The sequence below is a fragment of the Medicago sativa genome, chromosome 3 (assembly GCF_051527215.1).
Source record: "Medicago sativa cultivar Bolivia chromosome 3, Bolivia_mono, whole genome shotgun sequence".
In the NCBI taxonomy this organism is placed as follows: Eukaryota; Viridiplantae; Streptophyta; class Magnoliopsida; order Fabales; family Fabaceae; genus Medicago; species Medicago sativa.
In genome coordinates, this window is record NC_140751.1 from 62,190,021 (window position 1) to 62,209,446 (window position 19,426).

Genomic DNA, 19,426 nt, shown 5'->3' on the forward strand with positions numbered 1-19,426 from the left:
TCCCGAGAGTATCCCGAATGATTTGTTGCCTTTTTGTGCTGTTATTGTTCTTTTTTTCACAAATATTTGTTGTTGTATTATTAGAAGAGGGTTCCGTAAATTGTGGGCAATTGAAATGGAACTACCCACTACACAATTAACGTCCTTGTATTGTGGAAAAGCATGAGTTTTGATTGGCTAAACTGCTCTTGGGATAAATTCGGGAAATTAGAATTCGGGAGATATAGCAATTCTCTTAGGCAAAACATATGAAAATATTTATGTTAGAAGATGTAAACTTTTTAGTGAGTGTTTGGTGCAGTGGTAGTGTAAACGCAGCCTTGCATTTAGTGTAAATCTCATAAAGATAGCTTCATAAAATTGTGGTGAGAAAGGCATCGTAATGTGAGATTTGCTGTTTGTACGTGTAACTAAACATGCCATTAGAAAAACTAAACAATTAGTTGTCAAAGTTGCGTGAAAATATATCTTAGTGCTTGTTTGAGTTGGAGTTTGCAAGCACAAATCACGTTTGGGGGATTTCCAAAGCAAATCTGCCGTGATTTTTAAAAGCCAGCAACTGAAGCTTTTGGGTTAACATGGGTTGCTGCAGTGGTTTTATAGAAAACGTGGGTTGAAAAACGCTGAAGCAAGCAGGCTATTAGATTTCTTTTAAAAGAAAATAAACTGAATTGTTTTGTTTTGGTACAAAAATAAACTGAATTCCTATTAAACGGATTTTAGCTTGACACACTTGTAAATAGAAAATACAAGTTTTATAATGATTTGTGCCATACCATCTTTTTTATTTTATTTTTTTCTTGAAAAAGCCTTCTACCGTAACTATCAATAAAAATTAAAATAGAAAAAAAATACTTTCAAAAATGAAACTTGACCTTTACCATTTTGCATCCTACCATTCACAAATTTTATACATTAATCCAATCATTGCTAGTTTATCACATATGAACTGTAGTTAAGCTATGACAGAGGTAAATTCTATCTGATTCTTGCTTCATATTTGCTTAACCGAGTGAATCACTTTCTATCCTAAATTTAAGGGCAAAATTAGCATAGGAGTAATGAAATGCCGTTACTTACGGTTAAAGCTAATGCATCATCAACCAAACACTGTCCTTATTACCTTTCTCCCAAGACCCCTCCCTCTTATATAATATTATTATAATAACTCCTTTCTAGACCACGCACCATACTATGATTCTATGATACTATACAATATACATTACAATATACAGCTACATTACATTACATTATTACATACACATTCAATCACACTACAAGAAAGAATAACATCAACACAAATTGCTAATTTAACGCTATGAAGTTGCGTTCTAACTACTCTTTATATTCTTTACCTTTATTCTTCTTCTAATGCCCCCAAAATCCTCTCTTTAAACCTTACCTATCTATCATTCTTCTTTTCCCATTCTTTCTCCCTTTCTTTCCTTCTTTTTCTTCACTTTCCTCCCATATTCACCTTCATCATTCTCCTTCTCATTCTTCTCAATGAAATGAACCATAATCTACCATGGTTACTATAACACTTCACAAACTCAAAAACTTTTTCTGAAGAAACTAAATTAGCCCGCCTAAACTGCAACCTGAGAGAACCACAAACTCAAAAACTACTTGATACATAATAAGAAACTAAGAAGATTGAATCTTTTTTTGTGACTCTTCAACTTATGGCTTCTATTGCTACTTTCTTTAACAAATTTTACTATCTTTTGATCCTCATTGTCCACCTTGGATGCTTCATGTTCACCGTCGCCGCCGCGACCGCCGGAAAACAAGATAACCGTCAATTATTACCATCAAAGAAACGAAAAATCTCACCTTTATCACAACCCTCTTCACCTTCTCACCCTAAATTCAAAACCCATAAAACTCTTTCTTCTTCTTGGCATTTCATCAAACACCTCTTCTGCAAAAATTCATGCAAAACTGTAGCCACCACTCCCACCACCCAATCATCACCTCAATCCACCATTACAACCACCGTGAAAGCATCCACACAATCCCTTATCTCATTGGTTCAACCCGACCCGAGTTACCAAGATCCACCACGGCAGAAACAATCAGAATCAGATATCTCCGCCGATAACAACCTCTTCTTCCCTCTCCGTAACGACATCTTCCCATGCACTGCGTGCGGCGAGATTTTCCAGAAACCGAACCTTCTCGAAAATCACCAATCCGCAAACCACGCTGTATCGGAGCTTATCGGATCCGACCCGGGTCATAACATAGTGCAAATCATCTTCAAATCGGGTTGGCCCGAAACAAACACCTTCCCAAACATACACCGAATCCTGAAGATCCATAACAGCCAGAAAATCCTCTCGAAATTCGAAGAATATCGCGAAACGGTGAAGATTAAAGCCGCGCGTGGTGTCACGCGCCGTCGTGACGAACGCTGCATCGCTGACGGAAATGAACTCATGCGTTTTCATTGCTCCACTTTTTTATGTGAGTTGGGACATAATGGGGATTCTTCGATTTGTTCTCAGCAATTTTGTAATATTTGTGGAATTATTAAATCAGGATTTTCGCCGAAATTAGATGGAATTTCCACGCTGTCGACTAGCTGGAGGGCACACGTGTCAATTCCTGATGACATCGAGCGGGAGTTTAAGTTCATGAACGTCAAACGGGCAATGCTCGTTTGTCGTGTTATCGCGGGTCGGGTTGGGTCAGATTTGGACGATGAGGTGGATAAAACCGATGGAGGTTTTGATTCGGTGATGGCGCGTGGCGAGAGTGGTGTTTACACAAGACTTGATGAGGAGGAGTTGGTTGTTTTTAATCCTAGGGCTGTTCTTCCTTGCTTTGTGATTGTGTATAGTGTGTAAGTGTAATTTGTGATGAACAATGATTATGAGCTTGATCTAATGGTCATGTGATGATGAGTTGTAATCTTAATTTAGTCAAGTATTTTGTAGTTAAGGAAACCCTTTTTGACATAATCCATGTTATTGGATCATTGTGCACACAAAATTGTGTATTAAATTGACACACCATGTGGTATAGTTTGTGTGTGTGTGTTTGAGGTGAATGTCTTGGTTATGTGTGGTTAAGGTTAGTTTTTTTTTTTTTTGAAGGAATGTGTGGTTAAGGTTAGTTTTGTTGCACAAAAATTTGTATATTAGATTGGCACATCATATTGTATAGTTTGTGTGTTTGTATTTTAGGTGAATCTCTTGATTGCGTGTGATTAAGGTTAGCTTTTGCCTAGCTTATGGTTTTCTTTCATTGAACTAATAGTTAACCTTAGTCACAAAAAAAAAAATTATACCTAACCATGTGATTATTTTTCCCATATGGTGGCTAAGCTGACCCATTACTTGTGTTGTAATTATTTGGTAAGATGGTTGATTTTCTTTAGTTTGATGATTTTCAGCATGTGCTTGAGCTGTTATTGTGGAAAGGGGCTGTTATTGTGGAAAGGGAAGAGACAGTAATGGTACTAGCTGGTATAAGAGTAGTACATTCTAGAAATTGTACGATACAAAGTTAGATATCTTAGTTTAATTTAATTACATTTTGATATTACCTTTCGTTCTTTTGAATGATTCCTAGGTTATAATATATGTAAAGAAAAAGCGACTTTCAACTGGAATAAAGAAAAAAAGTGGCATAAGATGCTTTGATTAGTGATGACTAATGACCTCTTTTTTCTTATTATAAGAAAAACATTTTGGTTTTATTTGTTATCTCAACTAGTAGAAATCAAGCTATAATCAAAACTTTGATATTTTCTTTTTTCCGAACAAAACTTTGATCTCAAGGTGACATGCATGTTTAAAGAAAATAAAGTCTAAATCTCGAAAAATAGTTGATTTAATTTATTCATTGTAAAATATCATTGCTGAATTTTGTGGGTTATCATTAGGGCACAACTTAGTTTCCTTTCAATTTGTAAAAGAAATTGCTCTTTTACACTTCAGCAATTGGTTCAGTTACACTTAACTGTGGTTCCTGGCAGAGCATCAATTCTATACTTGAATGCTGCAGGAATGTGATGCTCTTTGGTCCTGCATCATGGTTCAACCTTTGATGCTCTTAAGGGAACAATTGATTTTGACTCAACCTTGTTGCTTCTATATACAAATTTTACGATTGCAACATTATCTTAAGAAATCAAATGAGGATCAATTCTTGAGGTTAAACTTCCATCCATCAAACCTCAACCAAATTGTACAATCAAAAGATAAATTCACCATTTGATCCATATAAAACTTCAACCAATTTGAGCAAAGTTTTTAAGGTCATATCAATAACATATATCCATCAACAAAAATCATGTCCTTTACTATTTATGTGAGATATGAATATCGAAGAGTAAAAGGTATAAAAACCATAGGTCTCACAGAACAGAAGTACCAATGTCAACTAATTTAGTGAAACTTCTCATCATAAACCGCAAAAATTAATATTGCTGACAAAAAAACATTAATCTAGCAAATAGGTAGAAGGAACATTCATTCAAATTAACTACCAAATAAATTAAGTGAAACTTCTCATCTAATCTAATTATAATAATTTAATTAACTTCATTGAAACTGCCAAGAAAGCCAATAGCCAATCAATTATTGCTGGAGAATAGGTGGAACGAACATTTGGATCCTGCAGCACCATGAAAAATTAACAAGCAATTCAGGTGACACAAAAATATGAATATCAAATATTTATGAAAAAAAATATACCTAGCTTGTAATGAATGTTAGTTTTGTTACTAATTCAAGTTTAGTTTAGTGGTAATCATGTTTAAATGATTATTCACAGTTTGTTTTAGTTTGTTTTAAAATTTGTTACAAGTTTGTTAGAGTGTAGCCAATAAGAGGTTAGGGTTTGTTACATTGCTTATGCTTTAAGCTACCTAACTAGTTGTGTATATAAGCTACAACTCATTGTACATATTTGATATCTTCAATAAACAACTTTACTTTCATCAATTCATACTCTTTCTCTTCTCTTAATTTCTCTCAAATACCCCATAACCAGAAAGTGCTTCTGGTTACTGCTTCTGATAGAAACTGCTTCTGATAGAAAACTGCTTCTGGTTTTCTGATTGCTTGTTGAACAAGCTTGCTGCGCTAACAAATTGGCATCTAGAGCCTGTGGTTTCGATCAAAGGGGTTAAAAAAGGATCTTCAATCACGCAATTGCAGATAGAAACGCTGAAGGAATCACCATGAACGGTAGCAGCAGTTTAAATACGCATCTTCCAATTCTTGAAGCACGTAATTGGGAACAATGGAGTGCAGTGATGAAGAATCTGTTTGGAGCACAAGATTTGCTTGAAATTGTGCAGAATGGTGTAGCTGATTTAGCAGCGAATGCGACAGAAGTGCAAAGGAACGCACACAGAGATCTGAAGAAGAAAGATTGCAAGGCTCTGTTCTTGATTCAACAAAGTCTTGATGAAGCCAACTTTGAAAGAATCTCAAAGACGGTTAGTTCCAAGGAAGCCTGGGATATTCTTTCAAAGTACCATGAAGGTGATGATAAGGTGAAGATGATTAAACTTCAATCACTAAGAAGGAAGTTTGAGTTGATGCAGATGGAAGATGATCAGAAAATTGCTGAATACATCTCCAAACTTATCAATCTTGTGAATCAGATGAAGGCTTGTGGGGAAGCAATGACAGATCAACAGATTGTTGAAAAAAGGCTTAATTAATGCTTTGGTCCCTTAACTTATTTTTGGATTTCAATTTGGTCCCCTAACTTTAAACTGTCTCAAATTGGTCCCTTAAATCTTACACCGTTTACTATTATGGTCCTCTCCGTTAGTTTTTTTGTAAAAACTGTTAACATTTGCCACATGTCAGTTTTGATTGGTGATCAATGGTTGGATTTGAAAAGCACACATGGCATACTATGGACTCACAACATATGATAACTCCCTCTTCATCCTCTTCTTCACACCAACGCCACCATCTCCTTTTCTTCATCTTCTTCCATCATCTTTTCATCATCCTCAAAAACAACTTCATCAATAAAATTTTAGAAAACACAGAAAATCAAAATCTCGTCATAAAAAAAAGGAACAACAACAGCAGCAAATTGAACAACAACACAGAAAATCCCATTGAAGAAAATAAAATTAAGAAGAACAACAGCAGCAGCGCAAATCTTAAACTTCTTTAACCAAATCCCTAAATCACTACATCACCACCATAAAAAAAACACTTAATCTCATCATAAAAAAAGGAACAACAACAGCAGCAAATTGAAGAAAATGAAGAAGAAGAGTGACGTTTGGAACCCCTGTTCCTTTTTCCAAAATTCAAATCCAACAATCTCTCTTCCTTAATACCACATCATCAATCGAATATCCAGATCGTCTTTGAACCTTCATCGCCTTCAAACTCTGTTGAATCACAATCTAAAGCTATAACAATAAAATTTCAAAGTGAATCGATGAATTGTGTTACTGTTCATCGCCTTTGTTCTCTCAGATTTTCAGATCCGTTCAATTACTCTTTTCAGGAATTTAGGGGGAAGTGAAAAGGATGAAAATTAGAAATTTGAAAAAATAATGAAGATTTGTTAATGTTACGATGAACATGGTTGTGATTGAGAAAGTTTTCCTATTGTGTTCCAAAATTGTGTTCCATGAAGTGGCTTTCACAGGTGAAGTTGAAATGACAGAGTATATTGAAGAAAGAAGAGGAAACAATGTCAGAGTAGTTTACGCCATTGTTACATATGAGAAACAAACTTGGAGAAACTCCTGTGTATAGAGCAGCTGCTCTTGGGAAGACAGATTTGATCAAGTGTTTTGTTGAAGAGTTAGGTGTGGATTTAAAGGATCATTTTCACAGGACTGGTGATAAGATGTCCATTCTTCACATTGCTATCATTGGCCAATTCTTTGGTTGTGATTGAACATTGTTAACGTTACGATGAACATGGTTGTTATTGAGAAAGTTTTCCTATTGTGTTCCAAAATTGTTTTGATACGCAAATACAATAAAGAATAAGTGTTTTCTAAAATTTTATTGATGAAGTTGTTTTTGAGGATGATGAAAAGATGATGGAAGAAGATGAAGAAAAGGAGATGGTGGCGTTGGTGTGAAGAAGAGGATGAAGAGGGAGTTATCATATGTTGTGAGTCCATAGTATGCCATGTGTGCTTTTCAAATCCAACCATTGATCACCAATCAAAACTGACATGTGGCAAATGTTAACAATTTTTACAAAAAAACTAACGGAGAGGACCATAATAGTAAACGGTGTAAGATTTAAGGGACCAATTTGAGACAGTTTAAAGTTAGGGGACCAAATTGAAATCCAAAAATAAGTTAAGGGACCAAAGCATTAATTAAGCCTTGAAAAAATCATGAGGACTCTATCTCCAAGATTTGATTTCATTGTGGTAGCAATTCAGGAATCAAAAGATGTCAAGACATTGAAGATTGAGGAGTTGCAGAGTTCTTTAGAAGCTCATGAATTGATGGTTTCAGAAAGGAGCAGTGAAAGATCAATTCAACAAGCCTTGCAAGTTCAAACTATCAAGAAGGATGAAAATGATAGAAAGAATTCCAAGAAATGGAGGAAAAACTCTAAGGGAGGAAATGGATCTAAAGGCAAGAACAATGGATCTGAAAAGGGTGAATCTTCAAAGGAAGGAAATTCTAATCAGAAGAAGAAAACTGATAAGAAGAAGATTCAATGTTTCAAATGTGAGAAATTTGGGCACTATGCTTCAGAGTGTTGGTCTGGTAAAGGAAAGCAATCAAAGAATGATGAAGAGGAAGCAAAAATTGCACAAGATGATTCAGATTCAGAGTCATTACTCATGATGGTTACAACAACCAGTAATGAGAGCTGCAATTCAGAAAGTTGGTTCTTAGATACTGGGTGTTCTAATCACATGACTGGTAACAAGACATGGTTAAGGCAAGTGGATCCTGGAAGGAATACAAAAGTGAAGCTTGCAGATCATAGAGTCTTAGTTGCAGAAGGAATGGGGAATATTGCTATTGAAGGGAAGAATGGAAAAAGGGCAATAATTGAAGAAGTTCTCTATGTTCCTGGAATGCAGTGCAATTTACTGAGTGTGGGTCAATTCATTCAGAAAGGATACTCAGTGGTTATGAAGGACAACACCTTCAAACTGTTTGATAAAGATCAAAGGTTAGTGTTGAAAACTCCTCTTGCAAAGAATAGAACCTTTCAGACCAATATGAAAGCTGTGGAACTGAATTGCTTATCAGCTATAGTGAAAGATGAAGATAGCTGGCTCTGGCATTATAGGTATGGTCATCTCAATTTTAGAGGTCTTAATCATTTGGTTGATAAAGAAATGATACTTGGTGTACCTAAAATTGAAATACCAAACACTGTCTGTGGTACTTGCTTATTGGGAAAGCAACCCAGAAATGCATTCAGTTCTAGTATGGCTAGTAGATCAAAGGAACCACTTAATGTTGTGTATTCAGATGTTTGTGGTCCTTTAGAGGTTCCTTCATTAGGGGGCAACAAATACTTTATTAGTTTTGTTGATGAGTTCAGCAGAAAAATCTGGTTATATCTGATCAAGGCCAAAAGTGAAGCATTTGAAATGTTTCAGAAGTTTAAAATCTTGGTAGAAAAGCAAAGTGGAAATTCTATTAAGATTTTAAGAACTGATGGTGGTGGAGAGTATACCTCAAAGGTGTTTGAGAAGTTTTGTGAAGACAATGGTATTGTGCATGAAGTCACTGCTCCATACACTCCACAACATAATGGTTTGGCTGAGAGAAGGAATAGAAGTCTGCTTGACATGACCAGAAGCATGCTCAAGCTGAAGAAGATGCCTAACACTTTCTGGGGAGAAGCAGTAAGAACTGCAGCCTACATCTTGAACAGATGCCCCACTAAGAGACTTGATCAGATTCCTGAAGAGATTTGGACTGGTTGCAAGCAGTCAGCAAAACACTTAAGAGTGTTTGGTTCACTATGTTATATGCATATCCCTGATGCAAAGAGAAGAAAGCTGGGAGACAAGAGTGAGCCTATGATATTGGTTGGTTATCATGAAACAGGTGCTTACAGATTATATCATCCTCTAAATCATTCAATAGTGATTAGTAGAGATGTTAAAATCTGTGAAAATGAAGCATGGGATTGGAATAGGAAAGAGAAGAGTTCCAGTCATACAATTCCCACTGCAATTGTAGAAGATGATCAAGCTGAACAAGTTCAACTTGATACTGAAGTTCAACCTGAAGTGCAAGATGAAGAAAATCCAGTCATCAGAACTTCAACTAGACAGAGATTTGCTTCAACTAGATTAGCTGGACATGAAGTCACTCCAGATAATTTAGTTAATGAAGATGGGGAATTTGTGCACTTTGCACTATTAGCAGATGCTGAACCAATCAATCATGAAGAGGAACTGAATGAGAGTGTGTGGAAAGGTGCAATGATTGAAGAGTTGAATTCAATCAATAGAAACAACACATGGGAACTCACAGAACTGCCTGCAAACAAGAAACCAATAGATGTGAAGTGGGTTTTCAAGTTGAAATTGAAACCAAATGTTGAAGTAGCCAAGCACAAAGCAAGACTAGTGGCTAGAGGATTCATGCAGAAGGCTGGTATGGATTACTTTGAAGTATATGCTCCAGTAGCAAGACTGGAGACTGTGAGATTGATAGTGGCTATAGCTTGTGGCAGAAACTGGCCAATGCATCATCTGGATGTAAAATCTGCCTTTCTAAATGGTCCTTTAGATGAAGAAGTATATGTGACACAGCCACCAGGTTTCAAAATCAAAGGGAAGGAGAATATGGTGTACAGATTACACAAAGCCCTCTATGGTTTGAAACAGGCACCAAGAGCTTGGAACAAGAGAATTGACAGTTTTCTTGTGCAGCAAGAATTTGTCAAATGCAAGTCTGAATATGGTGTTTATGTGAAGAAAGGAAATGAAGGTAATCAACTTCTTATCTGTCTATATGTTGATGACCTGATAGTAACTGGTAGTGATGAAGCTGAAATAGAAGCATTCAAAACTCAGATGATGAATTAGTTTGAAATGTCAGATTTAGGAAGATTGACATACTTTTTAGGCATGGAATTTACTGAAGATGCAGAGGGTATGGTGATGCATCAAAGGAAATATGCATCTGACATATTGAAAAGGTTCAATATGAGTGACTGCAATCCATCATCATCACCTGCTGAGACAAATGTAAAGCTTGTGATGAATGAAGATGAAGAACTGGTGGATCCTACATTGTTCAAACAAATTGTAGGGTCATTGAGGTATCTATGCAATAGTAGGCCTGATATTGCATATGCAGTTGGTATAATCAGTAGATTCATGAGTGAACCAAGAGTATCTCACCTTCTAGCAGCCAAAAGGGTGATGAGATACATCAAAGGGACACTGCAGTATGGTATTCTATTTCCAAAAGGCTTGAATGATAGTTCTATGGAACTGATAGCATATTCTGATGCTGACTGGTGTGGAGACAAACAGGATAGAAAGAGCACTTCAGGGTACCTATTCAAGTTCTTAAATGCTCCAATTTCATGGTGTGCTAAGAAGCAACCAATTGTAGCATTGTCAACCTGTGAATCTGAGTACATTGCAGGATGTATGGCAGCATGTCAGGCAGTCTGGCTGGAGAATGTACTCAAGGAAATGGAGATAGAGGTTAGCAGACCTATAGCATTGTTTATAGACAACAAATCTGCTATAAGCTTGGCAAGAAACCCAGTTCTGCATGGGAGAAGCAAGCATATAGAGACTAAGTTTCATTTTCTAAGGGAGCAAGTAAACAAAGGAGCACTGCAGATTGTTCACTGCTCTACTGAGCTGCAGCTTGCAGACATATTCACTAAAACCTTGAAGGTTGACAGGTTCATCAAGCTCAGAAGCTTGATTGGAATGAAGGAAGTGGAAACTTGAATTAAGGGAGGATGTTAGTTTTGTTACTAATTCAAGTTTAGTTTAGTGGTAATCATGTTTAAATGATTATTCACAGTTTGTTTTAGTTTGTTTTAAAATTTGTTACAAGTTTGTTAGAGTGTAGCCAATAAGAGGTTAGGGTTTGTTACATTGCTTATGCTTTAAGCTACCTAACTAGTTGTGTATATAAGCTACAACTCATTGTACATATTTGATATCTTCAATAAACAACTTTACTTTCATCAATTCATACTCTTTCTCTTCTCTTAATTTCTCTCAAATACCCCATAACCAGAAAGTGCTTCTGGTTACTGCTTCTGATAGAAACTGCTTCTGATAGAAAACTGCTTCTGGTTTTCTGATTGCTTGTTGAACAAGCTTGCTGCGCTAACAATGAATATAGTATTCGAATCTATACAAAATATTTGGAAGAAGTTCACACCATCTTTATACTAAAAATAAAATCACTAAATAAACAAATTTGTCAAAAAACAAATAATATATTATTATCAGCTCCAATTTAGTCACTCCGTTTATAAATAGATGACAACCCAAATGATTAAACCTTAAATCTATTATTACACTAGTTCAATGCCCGGTCAAATTTTAATTACCTTGAGATATGTCACTCAACAACGCGACAATCAAAATTGATCATCATAAAATTAAAAAAAAAATTATTTCTAGTCATATGTTAATAAGCAGAATTTATTTATACATGCAAGATGTGTTACCTCTGAAACAGTGGAATAAAAAAATTAACAGGGGACCCTGCATATATGTGCATATGCAAACGGTCGCTTCTTCCCACAATCATAGCAAAATTTGCATCCACACCTAGAAATAGAAATCACAATTATTATAATGAATTACATAAACTTAAAATTATGTATGTGACAATGATCAAGGATACATAACAAACCTGCATTGAATGTAACTACATCCATGAACTCTCTTGACAAACATAGAGCAATGTGGACATCTTTGCCACATTTCACTTTTAGCCAACTCCAAAAATATGGTATCCAAATCATTAGGGTTATTCCTTTTGATTGTTTGGAATCTCTGACAATTCATTCCTCCATGCCATGGAACTTTGCACTTCGCGCAAAAGCGTCTGTGACACGAAAGACACTTAGAAGAACAATTGTCGTCGCCTCTTTCTATAAGATCTTCTTTGTCCAACAAGACAGAACAATTCTCAAAAGGACAGTAAGTCTTTTCCTCAGATGGAATAGAAAACTCAGAAATTAAATACTCCCATTTATCAAAAACCTTTTTAGGTAAAATGTGATTAAAATGTTCTGGCTTATATATCACACAACATTTTGGACTTGGACACATCACTTTAAGTGGATTTTCATCGATTTCAACTTCTACATACTTGCATATGCATTCAACACAAAAGAAGTGCTTGCACTTTCTTCTTTTGAGGATGGTGGATCTTATGCTGAATATTTCATAATCTGTTTTTAGTTCAAAGCATATACCACATGTTTTCTTTGCCTCATGAGCATGGGAGGTAACTTTTTTCGACGATTTTTTTCTCGCCAAGATCGCGGCCATCATGAGTGGATTCATTAGTTCTTGGAGGATCTCACAAAAACTGCCAATCAAAAGAGAAACAAGTTGGTATTATTATTACTATTAGTACAAATATTTCTTATTGATTTAAGGAGTTGAATGTCTGGGTTCAAACCCGAACGAATGAATAAATATTACTTTAACAACTAATTACTAACACGTGAAGATGAAATATTTGATCGAAAATTTCATACATTTTAAGGATTAAATTGACGACTTCCATATACTTTAAAGACTATTTATGATAAAGATTTTTTGTTTAAATCCATTGAATAACTGATGTACGTGAAAAATGAATATTTATTTATCTAGGATGACCAAAACAAAAATACCAACATCCATGTGATAGTTTATTTTCTAAAATCTTGATGACAATATATTCATTTATGATTTATGATACTTCAATCATTTTGATTATTAATGTAGCTTTCAATCAGATTAGGATATGAAGTGAAATAAATAAAACAAATAGAAAGCATCATAGCAGCTCCATGCAAAGAATAGTTAATCAACGAAGGCTAAACTCAAGATTTCAATCCAACAAACTAACTTAAACAAATAGAAAAGCTAAAGAAAAAGAGGTAATAAAACGTTAGAATCATGAAAGAAAAAGTTCAAGAACATGAAGAGACAATGTGAGGGAAAAGGGACCGAACCGACGGTGAACGACCACTTGCGATGTGGATGAGCTTGTGGTGGTGATCGGAAATCTCGGATGGAAGATCTGGTTCACAGTTGGCGGTGATATGATACTAAAAATGACATTTAAAGAGGAAATGGAGTGTGAGTAAAGTTTGTTGTAGTAAACAAAACTCATGCCACATAATGCTCACTGAAGAAGGTTTCTATGAAGAATGTTTCTATTTTGAATTATATTTAATTTTAATTTTAAAACCAAATTGGACTAATGGTACTTTTTTATGGTTAAATATAGTTTTGAAACAAAATTTTATAATTGTTCGATTTTGATCTTAAATTTTAATTTCTCGATATTAACCCCTCAAGTTTTGCCCATTTTACATTTGCTAGTCCCGAGTTGATATTTCGATTGACAAACGTTGTAGCATTTTGTTTACATGTGTTTGATTCTAATCGGTCATGATGGAAATACATAAATTGGTTTTGAAAAATGGTTAAAGAATGTCAGGTGACAACGTGACTTATAGTTAAGTTAATATTTGTTTGGTCTTTGAAAATTAGGGTAACAGGTTGGGGGAAAACGTGAATTCTAACCACAAAGAAAACAACGAAAAGAAAAAAGAAGACGTAGAAAGACGATCATTCATGGTTAGGCAGTCGTTCATCACCGACTGCTCTCAAATATGCATCAAATTAAAGTAAGTTTTATTTACTATTAAATATTAGGCTTAATTGCATGTTTGATCTCTTATGTTTATTTTAGTTTTCAAGTTGGTCCCTTATGTTTTAAAAGTTTCAAGTTGGTCCCTTACGTTTTAAAAGTTTCAAGTTGGTCCAAAACGTTACTCACGTTGGAATAAGTTAGTCCCTTCCGCGACATGATATTGAGTTTAATAAAACAAAAAAAATTAAAAAAATGTTTTAAAACTGATTTTCTAAATAAGTTAAGTTCCATCACCCATATTGTCAACCCGAATCTTTAAACGTTAAGTGACTGAAGGGACTAACTTATTCCAACGTGAGTAACGTTTTAGACCAATTTGAAACTTTTAAAACGTAAGGGACCAACTTGAAACTTTTAAAACATAAGAGACCAACTTGAAAACTAAAATAAACATAAGGGACAAAACATGCAATTAAGCCTAAATATTATATCATTTGGTTGGATTGAATCTTCTATAAAGTAAAAGTGTCGCGTTGTTGTAACTATGTTGAATTTTTTTTGTTTGTCTTCTTTCATTTAGGTCAGCTATTATATGTCAAACCCTAAACAAGTATATTCACCATTTGATCCATCAAACCTCAACCAATTTGAATATCATATTAATTCACTGTTTTGATCCATAAAACTTCGTCCAATTTGAGCAAAGTTTTAAGGTCACGTCAATGATATATCCATCCACAAAAGTCATATCCTTAATCATCCAAAAATCTCACTGAACAATGCAAATAAACTTGAAAAAAAAAAAAAAAAACTCCATAAATATACCAGTATTCATGTAAGGTATAAGGTATAAAATTATGAAAGGCACGTCAAAGACATCATATCTAAATACAAAATTATATCTTTTACCCTTTCAAAAATCATAGAGACCACTAAAAAATTTCATTACATAAACTATTGAAAATGATGGTTCCAACCAACACCAATATCTCAGTAATATAGCATTTGTCTTATCAAAACAAGATCAATCCCCAAACTCTACACACATTTCTCAGCCTCATATGAACATATTTTGTCAAGATCACATCTATATGAATAATTTTTGCTCAACATCTCGTTCCAAAGGGTTCAGAAGTCTCACAGTATTGAAACTTCTGTAACATAAACCACAAAAACTAGTATTGGTTAACTAATTCTCCAATAGAGGTAAATTTATTCACATAATTACAATATTTATAATTAATTTCATACAAACTTCGAAGAAAGCCAATCAACAGGAACCATGAAAAATAGAAAAGCAATTCAGGTGTGGCAAAATGGATATCAAATATTCATAAAATCATAAAAAAAAAATTAAAAAAAATATGTAGCTTGTACTAAATATCAAGGCTATCAAAATCAGGACTTTACTTCTGGTCGAAAGGGAATAGCAAAATCGGGGGACTCGTAAAATCGCAATCAAAATCGAAGGATTTCACTCAAAGACTTTTGTAGAATGGATATAGGAAACTGTAAAATCACAATCAAAATTGATGGATTTTACCAAAAAGTAATAATACTAAATATATGTTATAAATGGTATATAGTCATAAATGACTTAGTTTAAAAGAAATCGTAAAATCGCAATCAAAATCCATGAATTTTGCTTATTTTAGGATTCTACTATGGATTTAAGTCGTTGAAGTTGAAGAAAGTCGCAAAATCCTAGATTTTAGGATTTAAGTCGGGATTTTGACAACAATGCCAAGGTTATCAAAATCGGGACTTTACTCCAAGTCGAAAGGGAGTAGCAAAATCGGGACTCGTAAAATCGCAATCAAAATCGAAGGATTTTACTCAAGGACTTTTGTAGAATCGATGTAGGATAGCAAAGTCGGGACTCGTAAAATCGCAATCAAAATCGAGGATTCTACTAAAACAAAAATAATTTTAAATATATGTTATAAATTGCATATAGTCATAAATGACTAAAGTTCAAAGTCCACAAAATACATATACATAAATGTGGGGGAAGTGAAAGAATGAAATTTTTTGGTCTTTTGGGTATTTATAGAATGGGTCATGGATTCAAATCGGGTCAATTTACGAACCGGGTAAAAAATTGACCCTTATCAAAAAATGAACAAAATCCATCAAAATCCTGCGATTTTGAATGAATTTCACGATTTTGTGCGATTTTGTGCGATTTTGATAGGATTTTGCCTGTTTTTGGGACTTTGCTATGGATTTGAGTCGTTGAAGCTACGCAAAGTCGCAAAAACCAGGATTTTGGGACTTAAGTCGCGTTTTTGATAACAATGATAACAGCAAACTTGGAATTGGAAGGAAAATATAACCCTAAAATAAAAATAAGGCAGTCTTCTAATCAATCAATCAATCATCAATAGTATATATATAAAGTAAGGTTTTTTATGCCACGTGTCACTTCCAAATTCATTCTCAATATTTTTATTATTTTTTCTATTTTTAAAAATTAATATTTTATTTAACATAAATATCTCAACAAACTTTTGATCTTATCCACTCAATATTTTCTTTAAATTTTTATTGAATTCCTAATATTTTATGTAGCAGAAATATCTCAACAAACTACTCATAATACTTTCAACAATGTTTACATATACGATCTTATTTTATGATTAAAAGACTCCAATTTGTTTATTTGTTTTTAGGAAAAGAAGCTTCAATTAGTTTTTACTAAAGGTTCGATTAGTTATTATGTTATCTTTCAGCAGCATATTCTAATGCAAATGTTAACTATAAATAAATAAATTTTTGTTAATCAAATATTTACATATTTTGAGCACAAACAAAAACCCCAAACCTTCTTTTCATCTAACATTTTTTCTTCTTCAGGTTTGCGAAACACCAATTTATTATTTCTCATACATATACTTTGATATATATATATATATATATATATATATATATATATATATATATATATATATATATATATTTCAACCACTTTCTTCCCTTTCAATCGATTTTTCTCTCTCATACGCATGGGTCATGAAACAAACCCATGACCACATGTTTAAAGGGACCCAAAACTCTTACAACTTGGACTAATTCATTATTGATTTTGTTACACTTTTTATTCTTGCATTGGACATTCATCTCATCATTTATATTTATTTATGATATTATTATAATTGTAAATTTAAATAAATTCAATCTAATATACTAACACGTGTATTCGTGCACACAAACTTACTTATAAAACTTATTTAATAACCCGGGCAACATCGGGTCTCTAAACTAGTATGTGTTTACAAGTTAGTGTTTTTGCTCTTTTTATAGCCTAATATTACAACCAAAAACTCCTAAAATCTTGCAAGAGATGTGCATCGGATATGAATGACTTGAAATTATCCTGAAAAAGTTGTCCCTGGGCTCATGACTACTGTCATGACCTCTTTAAAACCTTTTTTTTTTAATTTTTTTGCTTTTAACCTTTGTCAAAGCCGAAATGCGGCGCGGCACGGCCACCCCAAAAATTGACGCGACACGGTGTGCGGGCGTGTAGCAGGCGCTATTTTGGTGACGCGGCCTATTTTTTTTTTCCTGATCTGACCTATTTAAAAGTCTGGACTGACCTGAAAGTCTATTTGCAAACCTATTTTATATTAATGTCATCAAATACTCAATTTTATTTATTTCTAAATAGGCTAAATAGGCCTCAAAGCCCATTTAACTATAAGGCTTTAAAAGCCTATTTCAATATAAGACCTTAAAGCCTGATTAAAAAGATTATTATTTAAGTTGTTTCTTGATTTTTATGTTTAATATAAATTATATTTTAATATAAATAAAAAATAAGTTTTATTAATTTGAATAAACAGGCCGGCTTATTATCCTTCATAGGTGTTTTTTGATAGCCTAAGTCTGAACTATTTACTTAAATAGGTTTTTTCAAAAGCCTAAGCCTAGTCTTTTTAATAAGCAAGTCAGACCAGGCCAGGCCTAAACAGGCTATGCCGTAGGCAGGCCTGGCCTATTCCCAATCCTAGTGTTAAGTGAATGTTAAGTGAAAAGCGTCCGCTTTGACCTGCATCGCGCCCGCTTTATACCCGCAATATATCGCGCCCGCTTCAGCACTTTCTCCAAATGCTCCGCGTTGGAGTGTTGTGTCGCATTTTGTTGTTTTTGGCCGCTGCGCACCGCGATCAGCCACTATTGACAACAAAGATTTTAACACCCTAAGTACCTGCAACAAAACAAAATATTAGTAGCTACCGCACAAAACACAATAATTGGCTCTAAATCAAATAGACATCAAACTATTTAGACAGTGTATTTTGCGTGTTATCAAGACCCTAAGAGACTACCTCTTAACCCCAAATACACAAAACTCTCAGGCCTTGACCCAACACATTATCGTCTATGTGACCCCTAAACGTTCTTATCAAGAACAGATGATGCCCATCGCGGGGTCGCGATAAAGATAATTTCTCGATCACACATCATAACCCATTGAAAAGTTGGTTAAAGTTCAATCGCAACAACAAAAGAATGAAGGCCTCGTCTCAATTCGAGTAAAAATGGAGAAACTATGTTTCCAAAACAAAGCCTTACAAACGCAAGTATAAAGGATCCAACCATAGATAATTATTTTGGGTGACTCTGACGAAGAAGTGGAGGATCTTCAATCCTTATGCAAAGAAACTTCAGAGACCTTTATTCCAGAGAACATTAAACCTCATCATTTTGAGACATTTGATGGAAAGAGGACTCCCTTTGAAAATTTGGCAAAATATATAGGATGGACTTAGTCTTCCATGTTTACCTCCATGATGCCATACCATGCATGAGAACCCTCAAAATCTCTAAATACACTATGTAATGCTCATTTGGATCCTTTCCTAGAAAAAAAAATTAACTTTTCTCCTAGCAGTAATCCTTTAAATCCTCCCAAAATTTTACTTTAAGGTGTTCTTATAACCCTACTTGAGGTGCGTAAGCACTAAGATCATTAAAGGTGTCTTGTTCCACTATAACTTTTAGGGTTGTGCTAACCCATTTGGGGTTGGCCTAGTGGCTGGTTTGGGATCTTGGAGTTTGTTCCTCTTAAGGTCGCAGGTTCGATTCTCTCTGGTGTCAATTCTGGTGGGGATAAGTCCATACGGAGCTATGCTCTGGCTTTAAACAGGGTCCCCACAAGTGGGCTGTGGGATTGGTCCCCTCGGATTAGTCGGTTCTTGGATCGGATACCGAATTTAAAAATAAAAAAACCCTTTTAGGGTTGTCCTCCAATCACCTATCCTTTGTACATCCATAATATTCATCTTCCACTTTTTATCCACACTAACGCCTAACTCATTTCTCGATATAACTGAGCTAATGTACCAAAGTTTGAATAATGAACCGTCTAATTCTTTCATCTTTTCACCAACTCACTTTGTTTATAGTATGCACATAAATGAACTGTTTAAGTCTTTCATCTTTTCACCAACTCACTTTGTTTCTAGTAAGCACATAAAATTAATACTCCTAGTCATAGTGTCCATCATTTTCATATATTTCCTTGTAAGAGTTATCATATTTCAAAACAAATCTTACTCTCATGAAGTAACTTCTTTACACACATCTTTCACGGTGATGTGAGAACTCTTTCTTATTTTTGTTGC

At 34.5% G+C, this 19,426-nt stretch overlaps 1 protein-coding gene and 1 pseudogene across 2 annotated transcripts; one reads left to right on the forward strand and one right to left on the reverse strand.

Annotated features, from left to right (window-relative positions):
- Positions 1-1,373: 1,373 nt before the first annotated feature.
- On the forward strand, positions 1,374-2,997 carry LOC146938953 (zinc finger (C2H2 type) family protein). Its single transcript, XM_085752787.1, has one exon. The coding sequence runs from the start codon at positions 1,686-1,688 to the stop codon at positions 2,850-2,852; it is 1,167 nt and encodes a 388-aa protein (XP_085608913.1). The 5' UTR covers positions 1,374-1,685; the 3' UTR covers positions 2,853-2,997.
- A 1,379-nt stretch (positions 2,998-4,376) lies between these two features.
- On the reverse strand, positions 4,377-12,510 carry LOC146938954 (E3 ubiquitin-protein ligase RSL1-like; annotated as a pseudogene). The gene is made up of 3 exons (XR_015033415.1): positions 11,832-12,510; positions 11,680-11,746; positions 4,377-4,626 (listed from the first exon to the last, which is right to left on the reverse strand). The product of XR_015033415.1 is annotated as an E3 ubiquitin-protein ligase RSL1-like (transcript).
- Between the last annotated feature and the right edge of the window lie 6,916 nt (positions 12,511-19,426).